We start from the raw sequence: 19679 nt of genomic DNA, 5'->3' as shown, positions 1-19679 counted from the left end.
CGTAGTTTTGGGATATGTCTTGTTGCGGTTTGGAGTTTCGGTTTCCGATGATGCTGTATACTTGCGCTTGGCTGAGAATGTTGGTCCTCTCCACAGACAAACTGAGCACTTAATGAATGAGAGTGAACACTACATTTGTACTTGCGCTATAGGCAGTGGGCTTTCTTGATCCGCGCAGATTGAATTTGGTGAAGATTGACGCGAGGGAGCGGAGGTGCGGCGTCCTTGGGAGTTGGGACAACATGTACGGATACATGCGTCAATGAAAGATTGATCGTATGTCGACGCAAAGAGCGACCATGCCGAATGGAGTCTGCCCACACCTTAGTGTTTTCTGCGCGCGCGGTTGCTTAGAAAGTGAGTGGATCCCATCGCGTGCTGACCGACAACAGTGGCGTCCGCGAAACAGCGCAATACTGAGTTGGACGTCTGACAATCAGGACGGTGTGTTACCTGACATGTGTGTATATAAGTCAAAGGGTGTGCTGTTCTTATTCCGAGTTCATGAAGGCCCAATCCACTAAGTTTCGGTTTTCCTTGTATTCAACCTTCAAAACTAACTTCAAACTTGACATCCTTAGCTGGTAAGACGCTACATACTTACCTCAGTCAAAGGAGACAGAGTTGCAATGGCCGCCAATACTCCGCTCTATACCTACATCTCCCCTCGCGAGGGGTACGAAAGTGCCCCCCCGCTGCCAACCGAGCTCAACGAGGATGGCAAGAGCTTCAGGAACCCACCACGGGAGGGATTGAGCAAGACTTATGAGGAGTTTCCAGCTCCCCTAGACACTGGGAGACAAGGTGGCTTGTAAGGGACCCAACATTGCGACGTACCTACCTCAGAGTACCTTGCTTCGCGCTTATGGTGCTAACCTCCTGTACGCACTGCAGTGACGTCCACATCTACCATTTTCAGAGCAACCCAGAACAAGTAAAGCATGCCAGAGACCTTTGGGAACGTATACGGAGAGAATGTAAGTGTCTGCGACTGATCTGGCTCTAGAGAAAGGTATGGCTGATATTTGCTTCCCCGTCCAGTCCCAGAGCTGAGAATCTATCGATTCTGGGAAAAGCCCATTGGCCCCCACCCCGTGGCCATGTTTGAAGTCAACATCTTCACGCCAGCACAGTTTGGCGCATTCATACCATGGTTGACCATATATCGAGGTCCTCTTTCCGTTCTTATTCATCCCAACACAGTCGAGGAAGGCATTGACCACAATGCCACGGAACTCCGCAATCACACACAAAGAGCTACATGGATGGGCGACAGGTTGCCTCTGGACACCACTATTTTCTACCGCAATAAAAACTAGCCGTGCGGAAAGGACAGCGTAAAGTAGTAAATCCTTTATTTCCATGTCGTTTCGTATTACCTAAGGTACCTTGTCATGTGTATTACCTCATGAACTTCGAAGTGACTCTGTACCTTCAAGACGGCACAGTTGTTGAGAAATTAGCAAGGTGATTAGGCAACGGCCCAAGGTCACGTGGCTTTGAGTGACCCGGCGATTTGATTTCGCCCTGCTGCCTACGGAGTACGGGATGCTGCTACTGCTGCAATGACGTCATGTCTCATGGTTTGTCAGCGACCAAGTACTCAATTCATTCTGCCTACCTATCTCATCTTGAGATATTCAAGTTTTACCTACCGATACCTTCCCTTAACTCACTTACAGAGTCTTCAACCCAATAACTTGCCCTGCCGCAAGGTATCTACGGGAGGTACCTATGTGTGGAAGATACCTAAAGTAGGCGAGAATATATCTAATCACAGTTTATTCACTGTAACCATTCTGCAGCAGACACCCTGATTTCAACCACCTACCTTACCTACTTTGCGTCCTCTTGCCTCGCCTGCCCCTGCGTCCACTGCGTATGGGCTTCCCAACCTGATATAAACATCCACACCAACCAGAGCCACAATGGCGGGCCGGAAACGAACCAGGGCCACCCGGCCCAGGGCCGCAAAGTCCGACGTACCGGATGTTTATCAAGAAATGCTGATGGAGGCTGCTGCGGACGCTGGCTCTCCAGCATTCTCAGAGCCCCCAGCTAAAAGACTAAAGCGACCTGGGGAAGGAAAAGCAGAGGCCGTGAAGTCACAGGCCACAGAAGAGGAGGGATCTGGGGAGGACGACGAAGACGCAGACATTGAGTTTGAAGACGTGATTTTGCCTCCGGCGACCGTCCAGACCATGTACCGAGATTCCGACGACGAGGAGGATGATCTTGATGATGACACCGAAGAAGAAGTCGGAAATGAGGAGGCTAGCAATTTCGCCAATGTTGCCTATGGAGACATACGCCACTTTCAAGAGACTCAGGAAGAATCCCAAAAACTGACTCTCAATCTATCAAAGCATGTCAATGCGACGAGCGTCACAAGGAAAGGTGCCAACAAACGAAAGCCAGTGACAAAGGAAGAGAAGCAGCGGCGCATCACGATACACCAGACTCATCTGCTGTGTCTCCTGCTACACTGTGCCCTCAGAAATCGTTGGTGTGATGATGAACAGGTTCACAAGACCTTGCGTCCTCTGCTTTCGAAAAAAATTATTGGCTACTTGACACCAGGCCCTGATCTTCCCCAATTTGGACAAACAGAGTCCCTAAAGAACGGCCTCGAACAGGCTGGAGCCATATTCAGATCCAAATTCCAAATAACTGAACGGGGCCTGCGTCGACCACTATGGGCTGAAGATCCTGACCATTTGGAAAACGTGAGTCTGTGCCAGGTTACTGCACTCGAAGCAACATGCTAATCCTCTTGCCTTAGTATGAGCCACCTAGCAACATGGATTCATGCTTAGACCGTTCGGACTTCAGAGACGCAGCGAGAAAGTTGTCAGGGTCTCGAGATACTGGCGCACAGTTATACTGTGCTTTGCTAAGGGCAGTAGGAGTTCGTGCGCGATTGGTTTGTTCATTACAGCCGCTGTCTTTTGGTTCAGCCGGTCCCTCTCTGCCAAGGCCCAGAGATGCAAAGCACTCGAACAAGCCTACCAAGGAGGAGAAAATAAGGTCCCAGTTGCTACAATACAAGTCGGCTGTCGAGGAACCTTCGTCTTCGGCATCCGTCTTGACTTCACCGCTCCGTCGATTGGGTCACCCAAATGCCGCTGCCTACAAGCTGCCAACAACATCATCTTCACCGACTCTGCGGCAACAGGTTGAGGGTCCCGTGAAGATTCGCGAGTCGAGCTTCCCGGTATACTGGGTGGAAGTGCTAGACGTGGGCCACCAGAAGTGGCAGCCCGTAGACCCTCTGGTAACAAACTCCAAGTGGAAACCCAGACAGTTGGAACCCCCGGCAACCGACAAGGAGAACTCTATGACATATGTCATGGCTTTCGACACTGATGGCACAGTTCGAGACGTCACGAGGCGATATGCCAAGGCATACACGGCCAAGACACGTCGTCTGCGCATTGAGACAGTGATAGAGCATGGCGAGGGTTGGTGGCGGAAAGCATTGAAGCCGTTCAGCCGGCGTCGCCTGACCGATCTTGACCAAATTGAAAATACCGAGCTGAGTGCGATGGAAGCACGCGAACCGATGCCGCGAAATGTGGCAGACTTTAAAGACCATCCGGTATTTGCGTTGGAGAGGCACCTGAGGCGCAATGAAGTCTTTACGCCAGGCGCGCAGCCGGCAGGAACGGTAGCAGCAGGTAGCAGGGCTCCGCTGGAAAAAGTATATCGACGTAGGGACGTTCGAATTGCCCGGAGCAGGGACAAGTGGTATCGCATGGGGCGCGAAGTCAAGCCGATGGAGGTTCCAATCAAATTTCTGCCGCGAAGGTCCAATGCGAAACTGGGCGAGTACGCCGACGACGGTTACGGTGGGGACGAACGTGATGCCGCAGGAATGCCGGTCTTCACGCAGGATCAGACGGATATTTACCGCGCATCACCGGTCGTCAATGGGCGAGTTCCGAAGAACAAATTTGGTAACATCGACATATATGTGGAAAGCATGGTACCCGAGGGAGGGGTCCACATCCGTGACGAGTTCGACACAGCTGCTAGAGCCGCCTACGTTCTAGGGGTCGATTACGCGCCAGCTCTGTCAGGGTTCCAATTTAAGGGCAAACACGGGACTGCGGTCTTTAACGGCGTCGTGGTTGCGAAGGAGTATGAGGAAGCTGTGCGTGCAGTGATGACTGGGTTCGAGGATGTCGACGCACAGGAAGAGCAAAGCAAGCGATCCTTGGTCGCCATCCGGACTTGGAGACGGTTTCTTGTGGCGCTCCGGATTTTTGAGCGCGTGTGGGCAGGCGTCAAACCCGCGGAGCGGGCCGAGGAAGAAAGAAAGCTGACCGAATTCGTCCGGACCGACATAGATAAGGGGCCGTACAGCTGCGGTACAGGGGAGGGCGGAGGTTTCCTCATTGAAGACAGCGTCATGGTTGACGACGTTGCGCAGACATGGACCAGTGCGGGACTCGCGGGCAGGGCCGATGCAAGGGAGAGCACAAATGGCTCTGATCTAGAGAGAGGTGTTCATTCTGCTGCCCACAACGAGAATATGGGTGAGCGCGCCGCAGATAATGGGATGGAGGTTGACGGAGGCGGTTTCCTGGTTGATACTGATGAGGAGTTTGGTCACATTGATGCGGTTGAGAGAACTGATGGGGTTGAGGCAAGGCCTGAGAGTCAAAGGAAGGAAAGTCTTGGGGCAGAAGAGGATAATGAGGTCGAAGATGTGCTGAGCGATGTGACTGAGGAATACGATATGGAGGAAGATGAGAACGGTAGCGGATTCCTGGTGGATTAGGATTAGGATTGGTGGATGGGCCGAAAGGCTTTGATACCCTACAGAAAGCCGAATACGACTATCGAGGCATGAACCACTTTCCTGCTGCGCCTAGAACAACTTGAAGATAGAGACCAGGCTACCTACCTGGTCATCACAATTAGTGCGAGTTGATGTGAGTACAAAGATGTCTCGTTTTTCTCTACGGCGTCGCCTTGTTAAATTTATTGACTTATTGAAGTAAGGGGAACAGCGTCGAATCATCGTACAGCTACCTGCCATTACTCCTTACAAAAGTACGAACACATGTACTGACGTCAACTCGCACTCGAGAGGATGGATATGTTTCTTCGCGGGTTCACAGCCTACCTTAGCTAAGTGCTATTCCTCATACCTGACCCGTAATTGTTAGTTTGTGTTTGAATTCGTAGAGATCTAGAGGGACGCCTGTCAAGAGGTCGAGCCAGTGAGGTGGCCCAAGCTCCTCGATTCGATGACGCACGGACGGATAGGAACGGTTATGTATTTTCAACGATGGTGGGTGGCACATTACCTAGGTACCTAAGGTATCTTAGGTACCATCTTCTGTACGGACCTTACGTACCTTCCCCCACTTCCACAGTTCCACTGCCCGTCCCCAGTGGTTTTCCCGGCATCTCCAGAAAAAAAATTCTTCCAGTCAAGCGCGTCGGGCCCATGCGAGACGCAGAGTGTCCACGTCCCCGGTCCCGAACAAACCCTGACGAACCAGGAAAGCCCGCCCTGTGCTGATTGAGAATCCCAAAGGTCAAAACTCCAGCGCAATCCGGATCAATCAACGCCTTTCCAACCTCCATCGGCTGCCTGGTTCTTCCTATTCCGTCCACCAGATCGCCTGCTAAGCAGATCCATCACGACAGCCCGCGTCGGACTATCTTTTGAAGAGAGAGCAGAGGTCAGTCAGCCCGATTCATTATTTCCCCTCAACCCCCACGCGCGTTATCACTCGAGCGACTTGCTGCTGTTGCGGCGGCACTGCTGCGATGAATCAAAACCCTCGCAGATGCCATCGTTGTCGCACTATTGCGATTGACGATGGCTACAGAACTGCTCGCATCACAGCTGACTTCCGCGACTCGCCCCTACCTGGAGCTTGTCGCGCGAATGGATGGGAAAACTTTTGAGAACGCAAGCTACCATTCACAATTGTCGCGTCGCAACGAGGGAGACAAGAGAAAAAGCTTTGCAAAATACTAGAGAGTACAGATACTAAACACATAGTTTTTTTAAAACAGTGAATTGAAGCCTGCCTCGAGCTCGAGGACTCACCGCTTAGTCGTGCAACGCAATCGCGACGCGCTCCTGTGCATGCACGAACTCGCACTACACATTTCCACTGACGCGCTTTCTTCTCGTCGCGAAGAGCCTTCGACTTCCTACGTCCACCTTCCGCTTCCCGTCGCGCAACGAGTCCTGACTTCATTTTGACGCAATCCGCTCGTCAACCTTTCGTCGTCTTTCCAGCTGATGCTTAATTGTACACCCGGAAACCCTGAATAATTGGCCCCATTGTGTCTTGCGCAGCAGTGTCGCGAAACGAAATCGATAGTCGTCGGCTTCACACAGACTACCCTAGGCATCTCTCGCCATGACTTCGACGCAGGAAGGCGAGACGACCGAGGAAGAGAGATTAAAGGTGGAGGATCTCCAAGAGAGCAAACTAGAAGATGACAGCAGAACACATGAAGTCGGCTTGCGGGAGGACCGACTACAAGAGGACGATATCCAGGTAGATGGCTTGAACGATGACCGCATACAAGAAGAGAGACTCCACGACGCACCAGTGGATGAGCGACCGGAGCACGAACCACTGGAGCACGAGAGGCTGGAGCACGAGAGGCTCGAACACGAGAGACTGGAGAGCGAGAGGCTGGAGAGCGAGAGAATGGACGAGGAGCGCATCCCGAGTTATCCGTCTCCTTTGCCAGAGGAGCGACTTCAAGAAGCCGATCGTATACAAAGCTATCCTTCGCCATCGGCCGAAGCTCAAGACGGCGGTCCTTATTATCACCCGGCTACAAGGGACGACGACCCCCAAGACCAGCAACAGCCGCCGCCCACGCCACAGCAGCCCTCGTCCCACTCTGCCAGTGTGGAGGAGTTGCAGTTGGCTGCTCAACTTGGCCAGGATCTTGCAGCAGAGCCCATGATGCACGTCACAGATCCAGGCATGAACGTCGAGGACCCAAGTCTTCGTAGCATCATGCCCAATCCTCATTCCCATTCTCATTCGGAGCAACCTCAACAGCAACAGGCCCAGGCCCCGACCCCAGCCCAGACACAAACGCAGACGCAGACACAGGCGCAGACGCAGGCTCAGACACAGGCTCAACAGCACCAGCACCAGCACCAGCATGCTCCTCACCAGCATCCGCATCAGCACCCTCATCAGCCCCCTCCCCTCCCGCCTGCCTCTCGTTCTTACGTGCCCGAGGAAGCATTGCCAGAGTCACTACAGCAACATATGTCCATGTCCATACCCATGGACCACCATCATCTTGCTCAACCATATGCCCTGGGTGACAGCACTCCGCCTAGAAAACGGTCAAAGGTGTCTCGCGCATGTGATGAGTGTCGGAGAAAGAAGGTCAAATGCGACGCTCAGTCAGATGCTGGAGACAGCCCATGCTCCAACTGCAAACGGTCTGGCATCCGCTGCATGTTCAGCCGTGTTCCTCAGAAGCGCGGTCCAAGCAAGGGGTAAGTTGAGGATGGCGCGCGCTTTCTCTATCTACAAGATCCGGAAACTCACACAATGCCTTAGATATATAAAAGAACTTGCCGACAGGATCAACAGCATTGAGGGCAAGTTGGAGATCCAAAGTGAGTCATTGCCACCCGAGTCAATGGTAAACTGGACCTCTGCGGCAGCAATGCTTAACTCCATGTCAGGCCCTGGTGAGGACACCAGCCGGAAACGACCATTCTCCAGCATCTCCAGTACCGACATCTCTACCCCGGCACCACAGAGACAGGTCGCCTGGGGCACCGAGCCTCGCCCTCTTCAGCCTATAACAACACCGTCTGATCGTTATCAACCGTCCCCTTTCGCCACCAATGGCTTGGCACCCCAGCCCATGGCTTTGCCCATTAAGAATGACATGCAGCCACGGCCCCCTATTGCGTCAATAGATGGCCCTGTGGCTGACATGCCTGATATCGATCAGGCGCGGGATGTGGATGAAGAGGTTTTCAATGGGTACGTGGTCAATTTCTCTTTGCCCTTGAAAAGTTGAGACTAATACAGAGCTCTTAGCTACCTGACCATGATTCATCCTTACTTTCCCTTTCTGCCGAGCAGCAGGGTGCTGATACAAGAATATTTGGCTCAGTGCCCCGGCCTTCTGCGGGAAGCGTTTGTAGAGGCTCTCTCGGGAACCATTCACTCATTCCCTTCGTTCCAGTCTGGTACCCCTGGAGATGTCCGGCTCGCCCACACGCTATTAGTAGAATGGGAGGCTAGCGATTCTACCTCTCGGACTGCAGTTGCAAACCTGGTTTTCCTCCAGACACTTCTCCTCATGATTATTGAGGCTGACATTCGACCATTGGGCTCCATCGGCGCACCCAAGGAATCCCTATTGGGCAGAGCGGTAGCGAGCGCCAATACCCTGAAGCTGTACCAGGCCAAGGCAGATCTTTCCGAGGCTGAAGCAGGCCCAGATAATGAAAGCCAGCTTCGTGTCAGGATTTGGTGGTCGTTGGTCTTGCTCGACCGATGGAATGCCGTGGGTGCTGCGGTGCCTTCCTTGATCCGAGATGAAAGCGTGGTCCTGGCACCTGGCCTCAAGGCGGTCATCGGTGAAGTGCCGTATCTGCTGATCCGTAAGTGTTCTTTTGAAGAAATTATGCCCATTTATGTGTGAGAGTATTATAGGGTACTGACTGTATAGCAGGTGCGTCCAAGTTCCTCAGCCGTGCGTCGTCCATGATTACCAACTTCCAAGAGCCACTCAACACAACCTTTGCGGACCGCATGGTGGGCTCCTTTATGGATGCATGGGTAGAAGACTTTCGTGAGGATCTGCCTGCCCACATTGAGCCCAACATTTATCCTGTTATTCACCTCGTATATTGGCATTGCCGCTTGTTGGCATATCTTCTCAACCCATCCGCCAAGTCCACCGATGTCTTGTGGCCCAGTCAAGAGCTGATCAACCTCCTGATTGGCCATTCGCAACTCATCACGCCCTTGCACCATCATTTTACAGTTCTTGCGGTGCTCACGTTAGTCGAGCTGGCAAAGTTGGATAAGACAAAGGAGGAGGCCACAAGGCTTCTTGGTGAATTCCGAGACTCTTCACTTCCAGCTTCCGTCTTCGATGGACTGGTTCGGGACAAGATTGCTGATCATCTTCGCCTCTCCACTAATACTGCCGCAGCTCCAGCTCCATCTGCTATGGAGGCAGCTGCAAGCCAGGGGCTGCAGCATCTAGCCGATTTAGCAACTCTTTCATCAGCTGCTGTGGAAAAGACAGAGGAGGCACCAGCCTACCGCACTGCGCTCAGCTACGAAGACATGGGCTTCGACCCTCGGCCGTTACTGCTTGTCGGTTACCTCAATGTTGTCCGTGCAACTCAACAAGCAGCTTAGGAACCCTCTCATCTTGCGTGGATCGAACAGCGGCAGCAACGGCAGCAACGGCAGCTGCATGAACAACAGCAGCTAGCGCAGCAAATGGCAGATTGTCAGCAGCCACAGGAGATGGGGAGTGTCGTGGAGTCCCAGCAGGTACTGCATCATCCACAGCATGGAGAGGAAGAACTGCAGGTGCAGGGGCACCAGCTGCTGCTGGAACAACAGCAGCTCCTGCAGCTGGAGCATAAAGCTACCGAGCAGCATAGTGCTCAACCGCCGAACACGGGCTTTCTGGGACACTCAGAGGTGACTGGCAAAATTCACTTTTGGTACTATTGAAGATGTTGACAGCAACAGTGGGCGAGTGCCTCTATGTTGGAAGGAGATCAAGTGTGGTTGCGCGAAAGGTTGATATGGATCAATCGGGCTGTTTATCCATATGGTTATTATCCGCCAGTGGAAGATACAGATGCTTGCGACACCTATCCGGGTGCTTCAGTATCAGTGTATTAATATGAAGTGTAATGTACAATCAGTTCTCTCTATAAGCCGCATCCTTATATGCCAAAGCCTTCTCTCGCCTTGATGCCTGTCATGGGCGATGGCTCAATGTTATGGTCTCATACTTGCACACACCAGATGCTACCGCTTGGGAGTCTCCATGTCATTTTCCCCAGGTCGCCCCTTGTTGTCACCGACGCGCGGGTGATGGAGGGGGCTGTCCTACGAAACTTGGTCGTTGGCTTGAGGTGGAAGGCGGTGAAGGCTTTGACCCGAGAGTAAGGTAAGCTGCTAATGAACCCCCCCCCCCCCTTCCTCTATCCAAATCACAGTTAAACTATCTGTAGCATGCGTAGGTAGTCTCGATCTCGAAGCGGCACATGGGAAAACCTGCTAGCTGGCGCACCGCGCGCCTGCTGGACCCATGCAGGAAGAGCCATGTGATGTATGCCGTCAGAGTAAATTGACTGACAATGTATCGAAACTGGGTTCCGACTCTGTGGGAAAATCTGTGATGGGTAGTGCCCCGAACTCTGGAAAGCAAGTATCCTATTCTTGTACCACACCTCCCGGACTTCTCTCACTGCCGAGTTTGCCGTTATGACTTATTCTCAGTCTCTGGCACGTTAGCCGCGACTCAAGGCAAACGAACATACGCTCGCATACATGGTACGGCATCTACTTCAGGGCTGTCTGCGTCGATTGGTTGCAGTCCCGACTCCCGAGCACCGGAGATCATCGACTGCCACCGCCCACGGGGGTTGGACAGCCCCTGCGAAGACCCCCCCTGTGCCCCCATTCCCTCGTCTAAAGGCGCCGAGAGCCGCGCCGGTGTTGACAGCAGGTGATGACACACTCTCATAGTCGCACACACACCCACACTCTGGCTCGGCAGCGGCGCCTCCACCAACCCAGCCACCGTTGCCGGCCCAGGTGACCGTTTCGGCGTGCATGCTCCTACCTACTACCTACCTACTCGATGGCTCTGTATTCTTACGGATCCTGGTCGTGAGCCTCCACTCTCACCAAGTATTATGCATACCTATCCATAGAGTCCACAGCTTCTCGCAACCATTCATTGAGTTTGGCACTGTATCTGCCAGTGTGTGCTCCGGACCTTGGACGCCCGAGGTCTGATGGCCCTGACTGGGCGATCAAGTCGCAATCCACACGGTCCTCGCGGAGCTTGGGTGGGTTCATCAATCACCGTTGCAACTTGCCCAGTCCCTCTCGATTCCCGCAAACGCCAGTCTCGGTGGATCCCCCTTGAGAGTGAGTGCCCCGAGGAGGGGAGAGAAGAAAGTGGAGGGAGGGAGGTCCGAGGAGGAGAATTATTACACAACGGTGGGCACTGGCCACTTGGCACTCTCAGTGCCATGCAGCACAAGGGGGGAACTTCCCTGAATGGAGATTGAACAGGACGTGGACGATTTCCGGACAGAGTCACATTCGGTGACCACCGTCGACCCTACCAATCAGCCAGTTGGAGAACACTGCTGGGGCGCATGGTGGAAAACGCCGATGGTGAGGCGGTGCCAGCCTGAATGGATGATATGCAGGAACAGGAAAGGAGGGCCCCCCGACGGAGCCCTGAAGCCCTAAGGGTACGGATACAGGTATGTAAGCCTGTAAGGCAGTTTGCGAAGGACGCCTGCAGGCTGCAACTGCCTGTCTCTCACTGAGTCCCGGGTTTGCCCGCCTCTACTGCCGGCCATCTGCTCGGCGAAGGTGCTGCGTTTTGCTTCGAGTTTGGCTCATCGAAACACTCAAGTACCTACCTACCTAGGGATGCCATTTACTGGGTGGTGAATCTCAGGTACTTGCAACGAGCCAATGGCTGATAAAGTAAGCAACCTAGCCACAGCGCACGAGGGAGAAGCATCAGTGCTGTGCTCTTCATAACCTCCCTACTGGTAATTGTAATAGATGTGCATACCTAGAACAGATGCAGCACAGAACAAACACATGCAAGCCCTCATCTAAACAATGAACCCCCCCCCCCCCCCTTCCCCCCCTCCCCTCCTCCAGGACCGCATAACTCAATCGCTATTGCAAGGCCCTTTTATCTGATTGATGTGGGCCCTGTCATCGAACATCGAAAGCCAAGTATATCCGTACCAAGGTAGCTTTGATTTTATTAGATCGTTTGTCCTGTGCCCCTCTCTCATCTCATTCGCATTCGTCATCCACATCGGTGGCACATTCAGTTTCCGGTTCGTGCACCGTTTGACTTATTGACTTGCCTTGACAGTTAACGATGAAGTTGCCAAATGCTTGTCAAAAAGTAAAATGAAAATCAATAGCAAGGCATTGTCTTGCTGAGCGCATGGTAATTTGTAAGTAGGTAATTCACCAAGAGATTGTCAAATTCGAATTGCCAGATCAGTTGAACCCTTTTTACCCACTACTACGGACATGCGAATCTCGATCAGTGGCCTATTACCTTAGTCACCTGGCGATGTATCAAGCCCCCTTCGTCTCTGAACCATTCCTATCACTCCATGACCCGCTTGCATGTCGTTGCGGGAGAAACATCACTTGCAGCCCGTATCATGGGAAAGTAAGAGCCATGGAAAGCAAAGCTGTTGCAAATGCGCAGCAAAGCTCAAATCGATCAATCTACGCGAATAATCCTACGTGAATGCGCCTCCGCGATCGCCTGTATATAGATACTATTTTGATTGCCTCGCACTTTGACAATAAGGAATCGAAACCGCTGGGGTCTCTCTATATACAGCTTGTTCATGTGCAGTGAGGGAAAACGATATGTCGTGAGGGTGAGCCAATTGCACACTAAAATCCGGTTTCCAAGGCCTACATACATAATTCGTCGTCGTCTGTAACCAAACAATCCCCAATAGCCTCACCCAGATGCTACCCAGTTGCCTTTGCGCCAAGTCCAATTGATGATGGTGATAATAATGAGATGCTGTCACTCTTTTTTGAGCCGTCCGCCCCGTCTTTTTTCTTTTTCATTCCCATGGTCAAGCCTAACGTCAAAACATAAGAAAGATATAGCCTCTAATGCTGTCCGGGTAAAATGTAAACAAAGTCGAAGAAAAAAACAAGAGGTCTACGCCAACTCCAAGGTATGGATATCGTAGCGGGCATCTATCCAGTCGTCCACCACAAAATCTCATCTCGCCTATGCTCGCATCCCTTGCGCCTGTACTTGCCGTCTAAAAGTCGTTGGACTGGATATCATTGGCGTGCAAGCGTCGAAACTGTCATCATATCAAAACGCTTACGGCATTGTCCAGGGTTCCGGCTGAAACTGAGGCAGGCCATCTGGCGACTCTTGGTATGTGGCGATGCCGTCGTTGAATTGCTGACCCCAGAACGCCGGGTCATCTTCAAAAGTGAGAGAACCGCCAGCAATCGGGCCGCCGTCATCAAATGAAGAAGGTGCTGCCATGAACTTATTGTTCGATGATTTGGCGAAGCTGTCGTAGTCAATCGTGCTCAGGTCTGCTCCAGTAGCAAGGAAACTCGCTGGGTGAATAAAGCTGTTGCTTCCAGTGCCGAAGCCGTCGTAGTCACTATCGCCAGCGATGAAGTTGTCCTCTACTTCAGAGACCTCCCCAGACGTCGAAGTCGTCGCGGCGAGGGTGGGAGCTGGCTCGGACCCCGTACCGAAATCGAAAATGCCATTGAAGCTCTGAGCGCCAGCCTGGCTGTAACTCGAAGGAGCAAACTTGTCCGTCCTGTCGGTGAGATCGATATGGCTCCAATCCACGGATGCAGCGCTCAGCCCAGCACTGAAGATGGGCGCATCGTGATCCGACGACATTCCTGATCCGCCAAACAGGTCGAAAGAGGCGTTGGGTACATATGTCGGGTACTCAATGCCAGAGAGATCAAGGGGCGGAAGCTGGTTGTTGAGTTGCTGGAAACCAGATGAACCTCTCATGAGTGGAGAAGCAGCTTCAGACTTGACTAGTCTCTGTGGAACAGGTGCGACGCGGCCCGATACGGGATCCTTGAGAGGGTTGTCACTGATGCGCTCCGGGGAGTGGCTGCCCAAGCTACTGGTGCTATGCAAGGAATTGACACGGCTGAGTTGATAAGGTCCGCACTTCTGAGAAGCCTTGTTGAGCTTGTGTGCTGGTTTGTGATGGCCGTGCTCGTCGAAGGTCAACATGCCATCAGAATGGACCGTATTCGCACGCCGCCTGCGAACGGGCGGCTTCGGCCGAGGTGCGATGGCTTCCTTGTCGGAGTCGGATTCGGGGACGGTGTCGAGGGCTGGTTCTTTCTTGTGGCTACAAGTGCAGCGACCACCATGATTACAGCAACAAGTCTCTGCGCGCGAGGAACATGAGTGTTAGAGGGGATTGTTCTCATCATGGAGGCGAATACTTGTCAGAAGCACAGGGCAGACTCACCTCTATGGCCATCGGCCAAAGGTTGCAGGTGAGCGCATTTGCTTGTCTTCTCACCACAATCGCACTTGATGTGGGCAGAGCGTGACTTGCGCATCGACCGACAATGTTGACATTGGGAGACGGGGCGACCCTTCTTGTTAATATGTTGAAGGGGACGATCTGCAGCAAAACAAGCGGTTAGCTGCACATGTTTGCTAGAATCTCGATGCTCAGTGGCGTAGTTGGGGAAGGAAATCCCCCAAGTGAAAGAGGTAGAGGTAGCTTGGGGTATGTTGTGGTATAGCTAAATGAGCTGCATTGCATGGGTGCAATTGCAATGAGAAGAGAAGTGCAATGAAAGGTCCAAGAACTTACCAGAGTGTTGGCAATTGCTAACACGGTGACCCCGAACGCAGGCCTCGCAGGCATACTTCTCCCCGTCGATAATCATGTCGGGCGAGGCAAAACAAGCAGCAAAATGGGGGATGAATGGTTGGGAGGAAAAAAGCGATTCTAAGTTCCCCCGCCACGAGAGTTTGGGAAGGAGAGAGATCGAAGACAATCGGCGGTCGGCAGGCGTGCAAAGAAACGGTCGAGTCGAAGACGAGGATATGGTAGGTCGGGTCGGCCTGGAAAGTGGGATTTTCTTGCCCTGGAGCGTGGAGCGGGAGCTCTTCGGTCTCGTTACAGAATGTTTGGCGTGGGCTGGGGGGGGGGGGCCGTGTTAGTCCAGTGCCCCTGGTTGGGTTGGGTGCCGTGGGTGCGATGGCTAAAAGCTGGGCCGGCCGGTAGCGGAAGCTGGAGGGTTCTGGGTGTCTGTCCGTCCGTACTTTACGTACGGCTGTACGGATGGTGCTGGGACTGTGTGTGGTAAGTGGTAGGTGGGAGGTGGTAGGTGGGAGGTGGTGGTAGGGGTGTTGGTGGTGGGAACTTGGCCAAGGGTTTGTTTGTGTTGTCCGTCCTCTGGGAGGGTTACGGACCTCTTGCCTCTTCTTTTCTTGTGAAGAAGAGGGGAGAGACTGGAGTGACAGTGACCGCCAAGCACGACAAAGTGTGGAGGTCTATGAATAGGACATATCCGTGGGGTATACGGATACGGATAGCAGCTAAAAGATTTTCATAAAAATCAGAAGAAAAAAAGAGATGAGGACGACGGACGAGGGCAGGGTCGGCCAAGCTTCGAGGTACGGAGGTACTTGGGACCAATTGACCGATGTCAACGTCCGGAACAAGTGGGTAAGTCTAGTCGAGTGGTGGGTGTTGAGTGGAGAATTTTCATCACCTTTCCAATGTTGTGTCTGGGCTTGCTCCAGTTGTTCAAGCCTCAACCAGGTTGGCGCACGCGAGGTAGAATACCGACAGCAAAGGTTTTGTTCTCAGCAGTCCGTGACAGAAGTAATCGAGAAAACAAGGGTTCAAAAAGATTCGACAGAGGACGGCAGAGACAGTGTAGAGCAGTACGTCGCAGGAGAGGGCCCGTAGAGACGAGCTGCCAGTATCGTATTCTGTAGAGCAGTCTGGTAGGGGTAGCTGAGCGTGTCGTCGCTAGTGAGGGTCGTCACAGGGCCTGTACCTGGGGCGCAAGGGCTGAGCATGTGCAACAAACAGGATGTGGTCGGTGTGTGGCGGACCGTGGTCGTCGACGAAGACCGTGCAGCGCTGTGCAGCGATTGCCGGTGTTGGCGCCTTCCCAGCTCTTCTCTCGCCTAGTGTAGCGTATGAAGTAGTGTCCGGGTTTTTGGGGTTGCAGGGAGGCGGGATGAAATCGAGACTCTGATTCGGAGACGCGGGGGGTAAACCAGCCGACCAGTCGCAGCTAGGCGTTGAGGCCCTGGAGGGTGTGAAGATCGGAGGGGTTGGAAGCAGCGCTGCGCAGTAGGGTGGGGGTTCGAGGTTCCCTTCTTTCCTTTGCTGGCACGGTGGCAGGTCTGCAGCGGAATGGCGTCAAAGTCAAGTCTGTACGTCTTCGCTGACAGGTATCCGTAGGTAGCCTTTGGCCCTCTTCACAGCTGGGCTAAGGTAGCTTGGCTGCAGACTGTGTCAGGCAAGGCACGGTCGGAGAGACTGTGGCCGAAAGAAGGTAAGGTAGGTATGTACCTGTGCAATGGGATTCCAACAAGATTCCCGAGGCAAGGGGGAAAAGGTCGAAACTGTCTTTGTATCTGTAGGTCGTAGGGAGTAGGAACAGGGTGCGGAAAGCTGCAAGAAAACGGAGACACTGGCACCTCGAGGGGAGCAGCTGGATCGAGCGGTGCTTTCTTGGCCCTTGGAGATGACGGCGGTTGGTCGGCGGTTGGTCGGCGGTGCGGTCCTTCGGTGGTGAAGCCCGAAGTAGATGAGTTCAGAGGTCGGGAGTTTGGTCGGCCAAGGGCGGGCGGGCAGGCGGATTCAGCCTTCAGGGCAGTGAACGAGACTGGTCGTCGGAGCTAATAACGCGAGATGGTGGCTGGTCGCTGAATTTCTGAAGGCCCTTGGCTGGTGGGAACCTTGAGAACGGGGGGTTTGAACGGTAGCCTAGAAGTGTGTTGGTACCTTGAGGGGCCGGCTGTGATTGGCGGGGAAGTAGGCGATGACTCGGTCGCAAACTAAGGTAAACTCGCAAAGTATTCGTAATGTCGTACGGATACTCTATCCAGGACTTTGGGACTCCTCATTCCAGAGTTGAAGGACAGGACACAAGGTAAGATCGGGTTGCACGATAGCTAGTTATACCTTTTGTCGTATTCGCTGTAGGTTATTCCAAGGGCCGACTTTGCGCTGGCTCGACGAAAGGCGCAATAATTTCTCATGTGTAAGTGAGGTGGCCTCGACTGGCAACCTGGTAAATACTGGAGACCCTGTCTGGAGACTCCGTGTGTGTCAGTGGCATGCGGAGCGCAAGCTGTGTCCTGCCTTGATACTCAAGGAGGGGAGCGATGCGTCGCCTGACGGGCAGGAGAGTGAGGTAGTCTCTCCGTGGACACGATGAAGTTTCTCGAAAGATTGCAGAATAATGGGAAGGGACGTGGGACAGGTGGCAAGGTGAAGTGGCAGGCGCCGGGGCGGACGTGGGAAGCCATTTTAATGTTTGGGGCCTTCCGCCTTCAAGAATTGGGATTAGGGTGAGACTGAGATGATGCATGGGACAGGAAGGCGAGGCGCGGTTACCTTCCCTGGGCCACACTGGCACCTGAGGTTGACTTGGAGTGACGGGCAAAGACGGCGGGGACGGCGGTAGCTTCTTCCCTGCTTTCTCAAGCATCTTATTGTGCTTCTTGTTGTTCTCTTTCTCGCCGCTGCTGATTGTGGCCCCAACAGGTACATCAAGGTAGACTGATCGAGGTGTGTTGCGTGCCTACTTACTGCTTCAGCACAAGGAACTTGCTACGGTGAAGGCCGACTCGGTTAGCAACTAACTGTGCCCATGGAGAGAATGGCACGGAATGGCAATAGCTAGTCGCAAGGCAGAGGACGGGAAAGGGCCACGACAACGGCGATGGCCATGACCCGGTGCCATGTATGTAGTGGTGGTGAACGGAATAAATTGGAATGGTGAAATGCAAGTGCGCGAAAGGGTGCATGCCTGAGGCGGGTGCCCTGGTCTTCATGTCAGGTCTTTCCAGAATCCAGCAGCCAGCAGCCAGCAGGCAGGCAGGAGCCAGAGAGGGAGGGTTCGCCCATGCATCCACCACCTGCAGACTGTCTGGAGGCCATGATTGGGTCTTTGGAGCCGTTTCTATGGGGGGTGGGCCCCGTTCGACCTGGATGTGGGCAGGTACAGACAGTCCCATGAAGTTATGTACTCCGTACAGCTGGGCCTGGGGCTGTAGCTGGAGTTGGCGTAGATGTTCAGAGGAACGACCTGAGTAGGTAAGAGAAAGGTAATCTGTGACATGCCTTACTGGGCGAGAATGAAGGATCAGGTTCATTCGCGGGAGTTAAGAAGGCGATCAAGTACCTACCTACATACCTACCTGGGTACCTAAGGTAGAAGGGGATCATGAGAGCAACGCCACATTGTATCGCGCGGGAGTTCCTCACACTGATACGAATACCTCAAGAAGCTGGATGCAGACCTCAGTTGAAAACTGGCATGTGGCAAGCACTACTATGTCCCTCGAGATTGGTATTTGCCTCGACTGTTGCGACTTCAATATCTCATCTCGCCTTGGCAGCCCAACCTATCCATCAACTCCCGTGTATCTTGAGGTATTCATACTTACTCACACTAGCACACAGAGAACAGTCCTCAGAACATGTATTGGGTGAAACAAGCGAGACAATCACCCGTCCCGATCCCGTCCGACTATCCCGTACGGTGTAAGGATGCTAAGTACGTTATCCGGAAGTTCTTTGCAGAGTGTGAATATAGGCACAATGCAGCCTTGCTGCGTTGCGGATAAGACGGTCAAGACGGTAAAGACGGGATGAGGATGAGGATGCAAACGCCCCGAATCATGCCGATGAATACAATGCACCTCAAGGCTCGGACGGCGCTTCGTTCCGTATTGCTTACACAGTAGTCTATCCGTACCTACCTTCGCGTGTCTTCCCAACAGTCTACTTACGTGATGACCTTACCTGTCCTCGAACACAATCTTGTTGGTCCTGATCCGACAGTGGAGACCGGCTGGTGCTCCAAGCGTGGACTGGCACTCTGGAGTCTGGGGTTCAGATTCTGGAGTGCCCGTGGAGTTGCACCACAACTTTGAACAGACACATTCATGATCCTTCAGACTCCAGTTTCCGACGGTCAGGACGGCGGCACAAAACACACGCTGGTCAATACTTGGCATGCCGTTTCTTATGAACATACGGCTATAGGCACGGATAATACTTGCGCAGTATTTGAATTGAAGCTCATGCAGGGTATATATGCTCGTGCCCAGCAGCTCGTTGGACTGTTCTACCAGCTAAGTGGCCGAAGGTAGGACAGGAACGTCGCTTTCATTCGTACATGGCCATTGGATCTCAAAGGTCGTCAGTTGCATCTACCTTACGTACGCCGACCTCAACGTCTGCGCTCAAAGTAAATGAACTACTGACTCTCAAGGAGTACCTTGGGTATTACTTCGTAACCAGCAAAGAGACACCAATTGCTGCCACTAAAACTAAGGGTAGCAGCAACAGGAGTCGCCAAGAACAAACTGCAACTTCACAGCCTCGATACTAACGCTCTGCGGGTACCAGTCATGACTGTGACTTGGAACCGTGTTAAGAAATCAACGATTCCTGACACGTGCCTCATTGCCTGCAAGCTTGGCGAAAGGTACTGGGGCATTTTGATCCCCTTGACTGGCGCCTAGACAGCAGAGCATATCTTTGTGATTAAAACATCAAGTTGTAACGTATTCGCATCAATGTAACCTCAGCTGATTCCCAACTTCTCATGATAGTCAAGACGACTGCTCAAAGCCAGGTGCCCAGCAACGGGTTTTAGATAGTTGTTCTATGC

At 53.0% G+C, this 19679-nt stretch overlaps 6 protein-coding genes across 6 annotated transcripts; 4 read left to right on the top strand and 2 right to left on the bottom strand.

The window, feature by feature from the left end:
• Positions 1-629: 629 nt before the first annotated feature.
• CABS01_01252 (dopa 4,5-dioxygenase) lies at positions 630-1319 on the top strand (the record flags this gene model as incomplete). The annotated part of the gene is made up of 3 exons (XM_060534632.1): positions 630-811; positions 895-977; positions 1042-1319. The coding sequence occupies 3 exons, from the start codon at positions 630-632 to the stop codon at positions 1317-1319; spliced, it is 543 nt and encodes a 180-aa protein (XP_060401710.1).
• A 609-nt stretch (positions 1320-1928) lies between these two features.
• Positions 1929-4783, top strand: CABS01_01251 (Rad4 transglutaminase-like domain-containing protein; the record flags this gene model as incomplete). Its single annotated transcript, XM_060534631.1, has 2 exons — positions 1929-2726; positions 2783-4783. 2 exons carry the CDS (start codon positions 1929-1931, stop codon positions 4781-4783), a joined length of 2799 nt encoding a protein of 932 aa, XP_060401709.1.
• Positions 4784-6389: 1606 nt separating this feature from the next.
• On the top strand, positions 6390-9395 carry CABS01_01250 (uncharacterized protein; the record flags this gene model as incomplete). Its single annotated transcript, XM_060534630.1, has 4 exons — positions 6390-7501; positions 7566-8000; positions 8058-8626; positions 8698-9395. 4 exons carry the CDS (start codon positions 6390-6392, stop codon positions 9393-9395), a joined length of 2814 nt encoding a protein of 937 aa, XP_060401708.1.
• A 3730-nt stretch (positions 9396-13125) lies between these two features.
• On the bottom strand, positions 13126-14696 carry CABS01_01249 (copper fist DNA binding domain-containing protein; the record flags this gene model as incomplete). Its single annotated transcript, XM_060534629.1, has 3 exons — positions 13126-14183; positions 14267-14425; positions 14621-14696. The coding sequence occupies 3 exons, from the start codon at positions 14694-14696 to the stop codon at positions 13126-13128; spliced, it is 1293 nt and encodes a 430-aa protein (XP_060401707.1).
• A 2449-nt stretch (positions 14697-17145) lies between these two features.
• Positions 17146-17304, bottom strand: CABS01_01248 (uncharacterized protein; the record flags this gene model as incomplete). The annotated part of the gene is made up of 1 exon (XM_060534628.1): positions 17146-17304. The coding sequence occupies one exon, from the start codon at positions 17302-17304 to the stop codon at positions 17146-17148; it is 159 nt and encodes a 52-aa protein (XP_060401706.1).
• A 599-nt stretch (positions 17305-17903) lies between these two features.
• CABS01_01247 (uncharacterized protein) lies at positions 17904-18936 on the top strand (the record flags this gene model as incomplete). The annotated part of the gene is made up of 3 exons (XM_060534627.1): positions 17904-17999; positions 18457-18612; positions 18748-18936. The coding sequence occupies 3 exons, from the start codon at positions 17904-17906 to the stop codon at positions 18934-18936; spliced, it is 441 nt and encodes a 146-aa protein (XP_060401705.1).
• Positions 18937-19679: the final 743 nt, after the last annotated feature.

This window comes from Colletotrichum abscissum, assembly GCF_030869225.1.
Source record: "Colletotrichum abscissum strain IMI 504890 chromosome Unknown Scaffold_2.1, whole genome shotgun sequence".
In the NCBI taxonomy this organism is placed as follows: domain Eukaryota; kingdom Fungi; phylum Ascomycota; class Sordariomycetes; order Glomerellales; family Glomerellaceae; genus Colletotrichum; species Colletotrichum abscissum.
The sequence above is the reverse complement of the archived record's forward strand: the minus strand, read 5'-3'. Positions and strand labels throughout refer to the sequence as shown.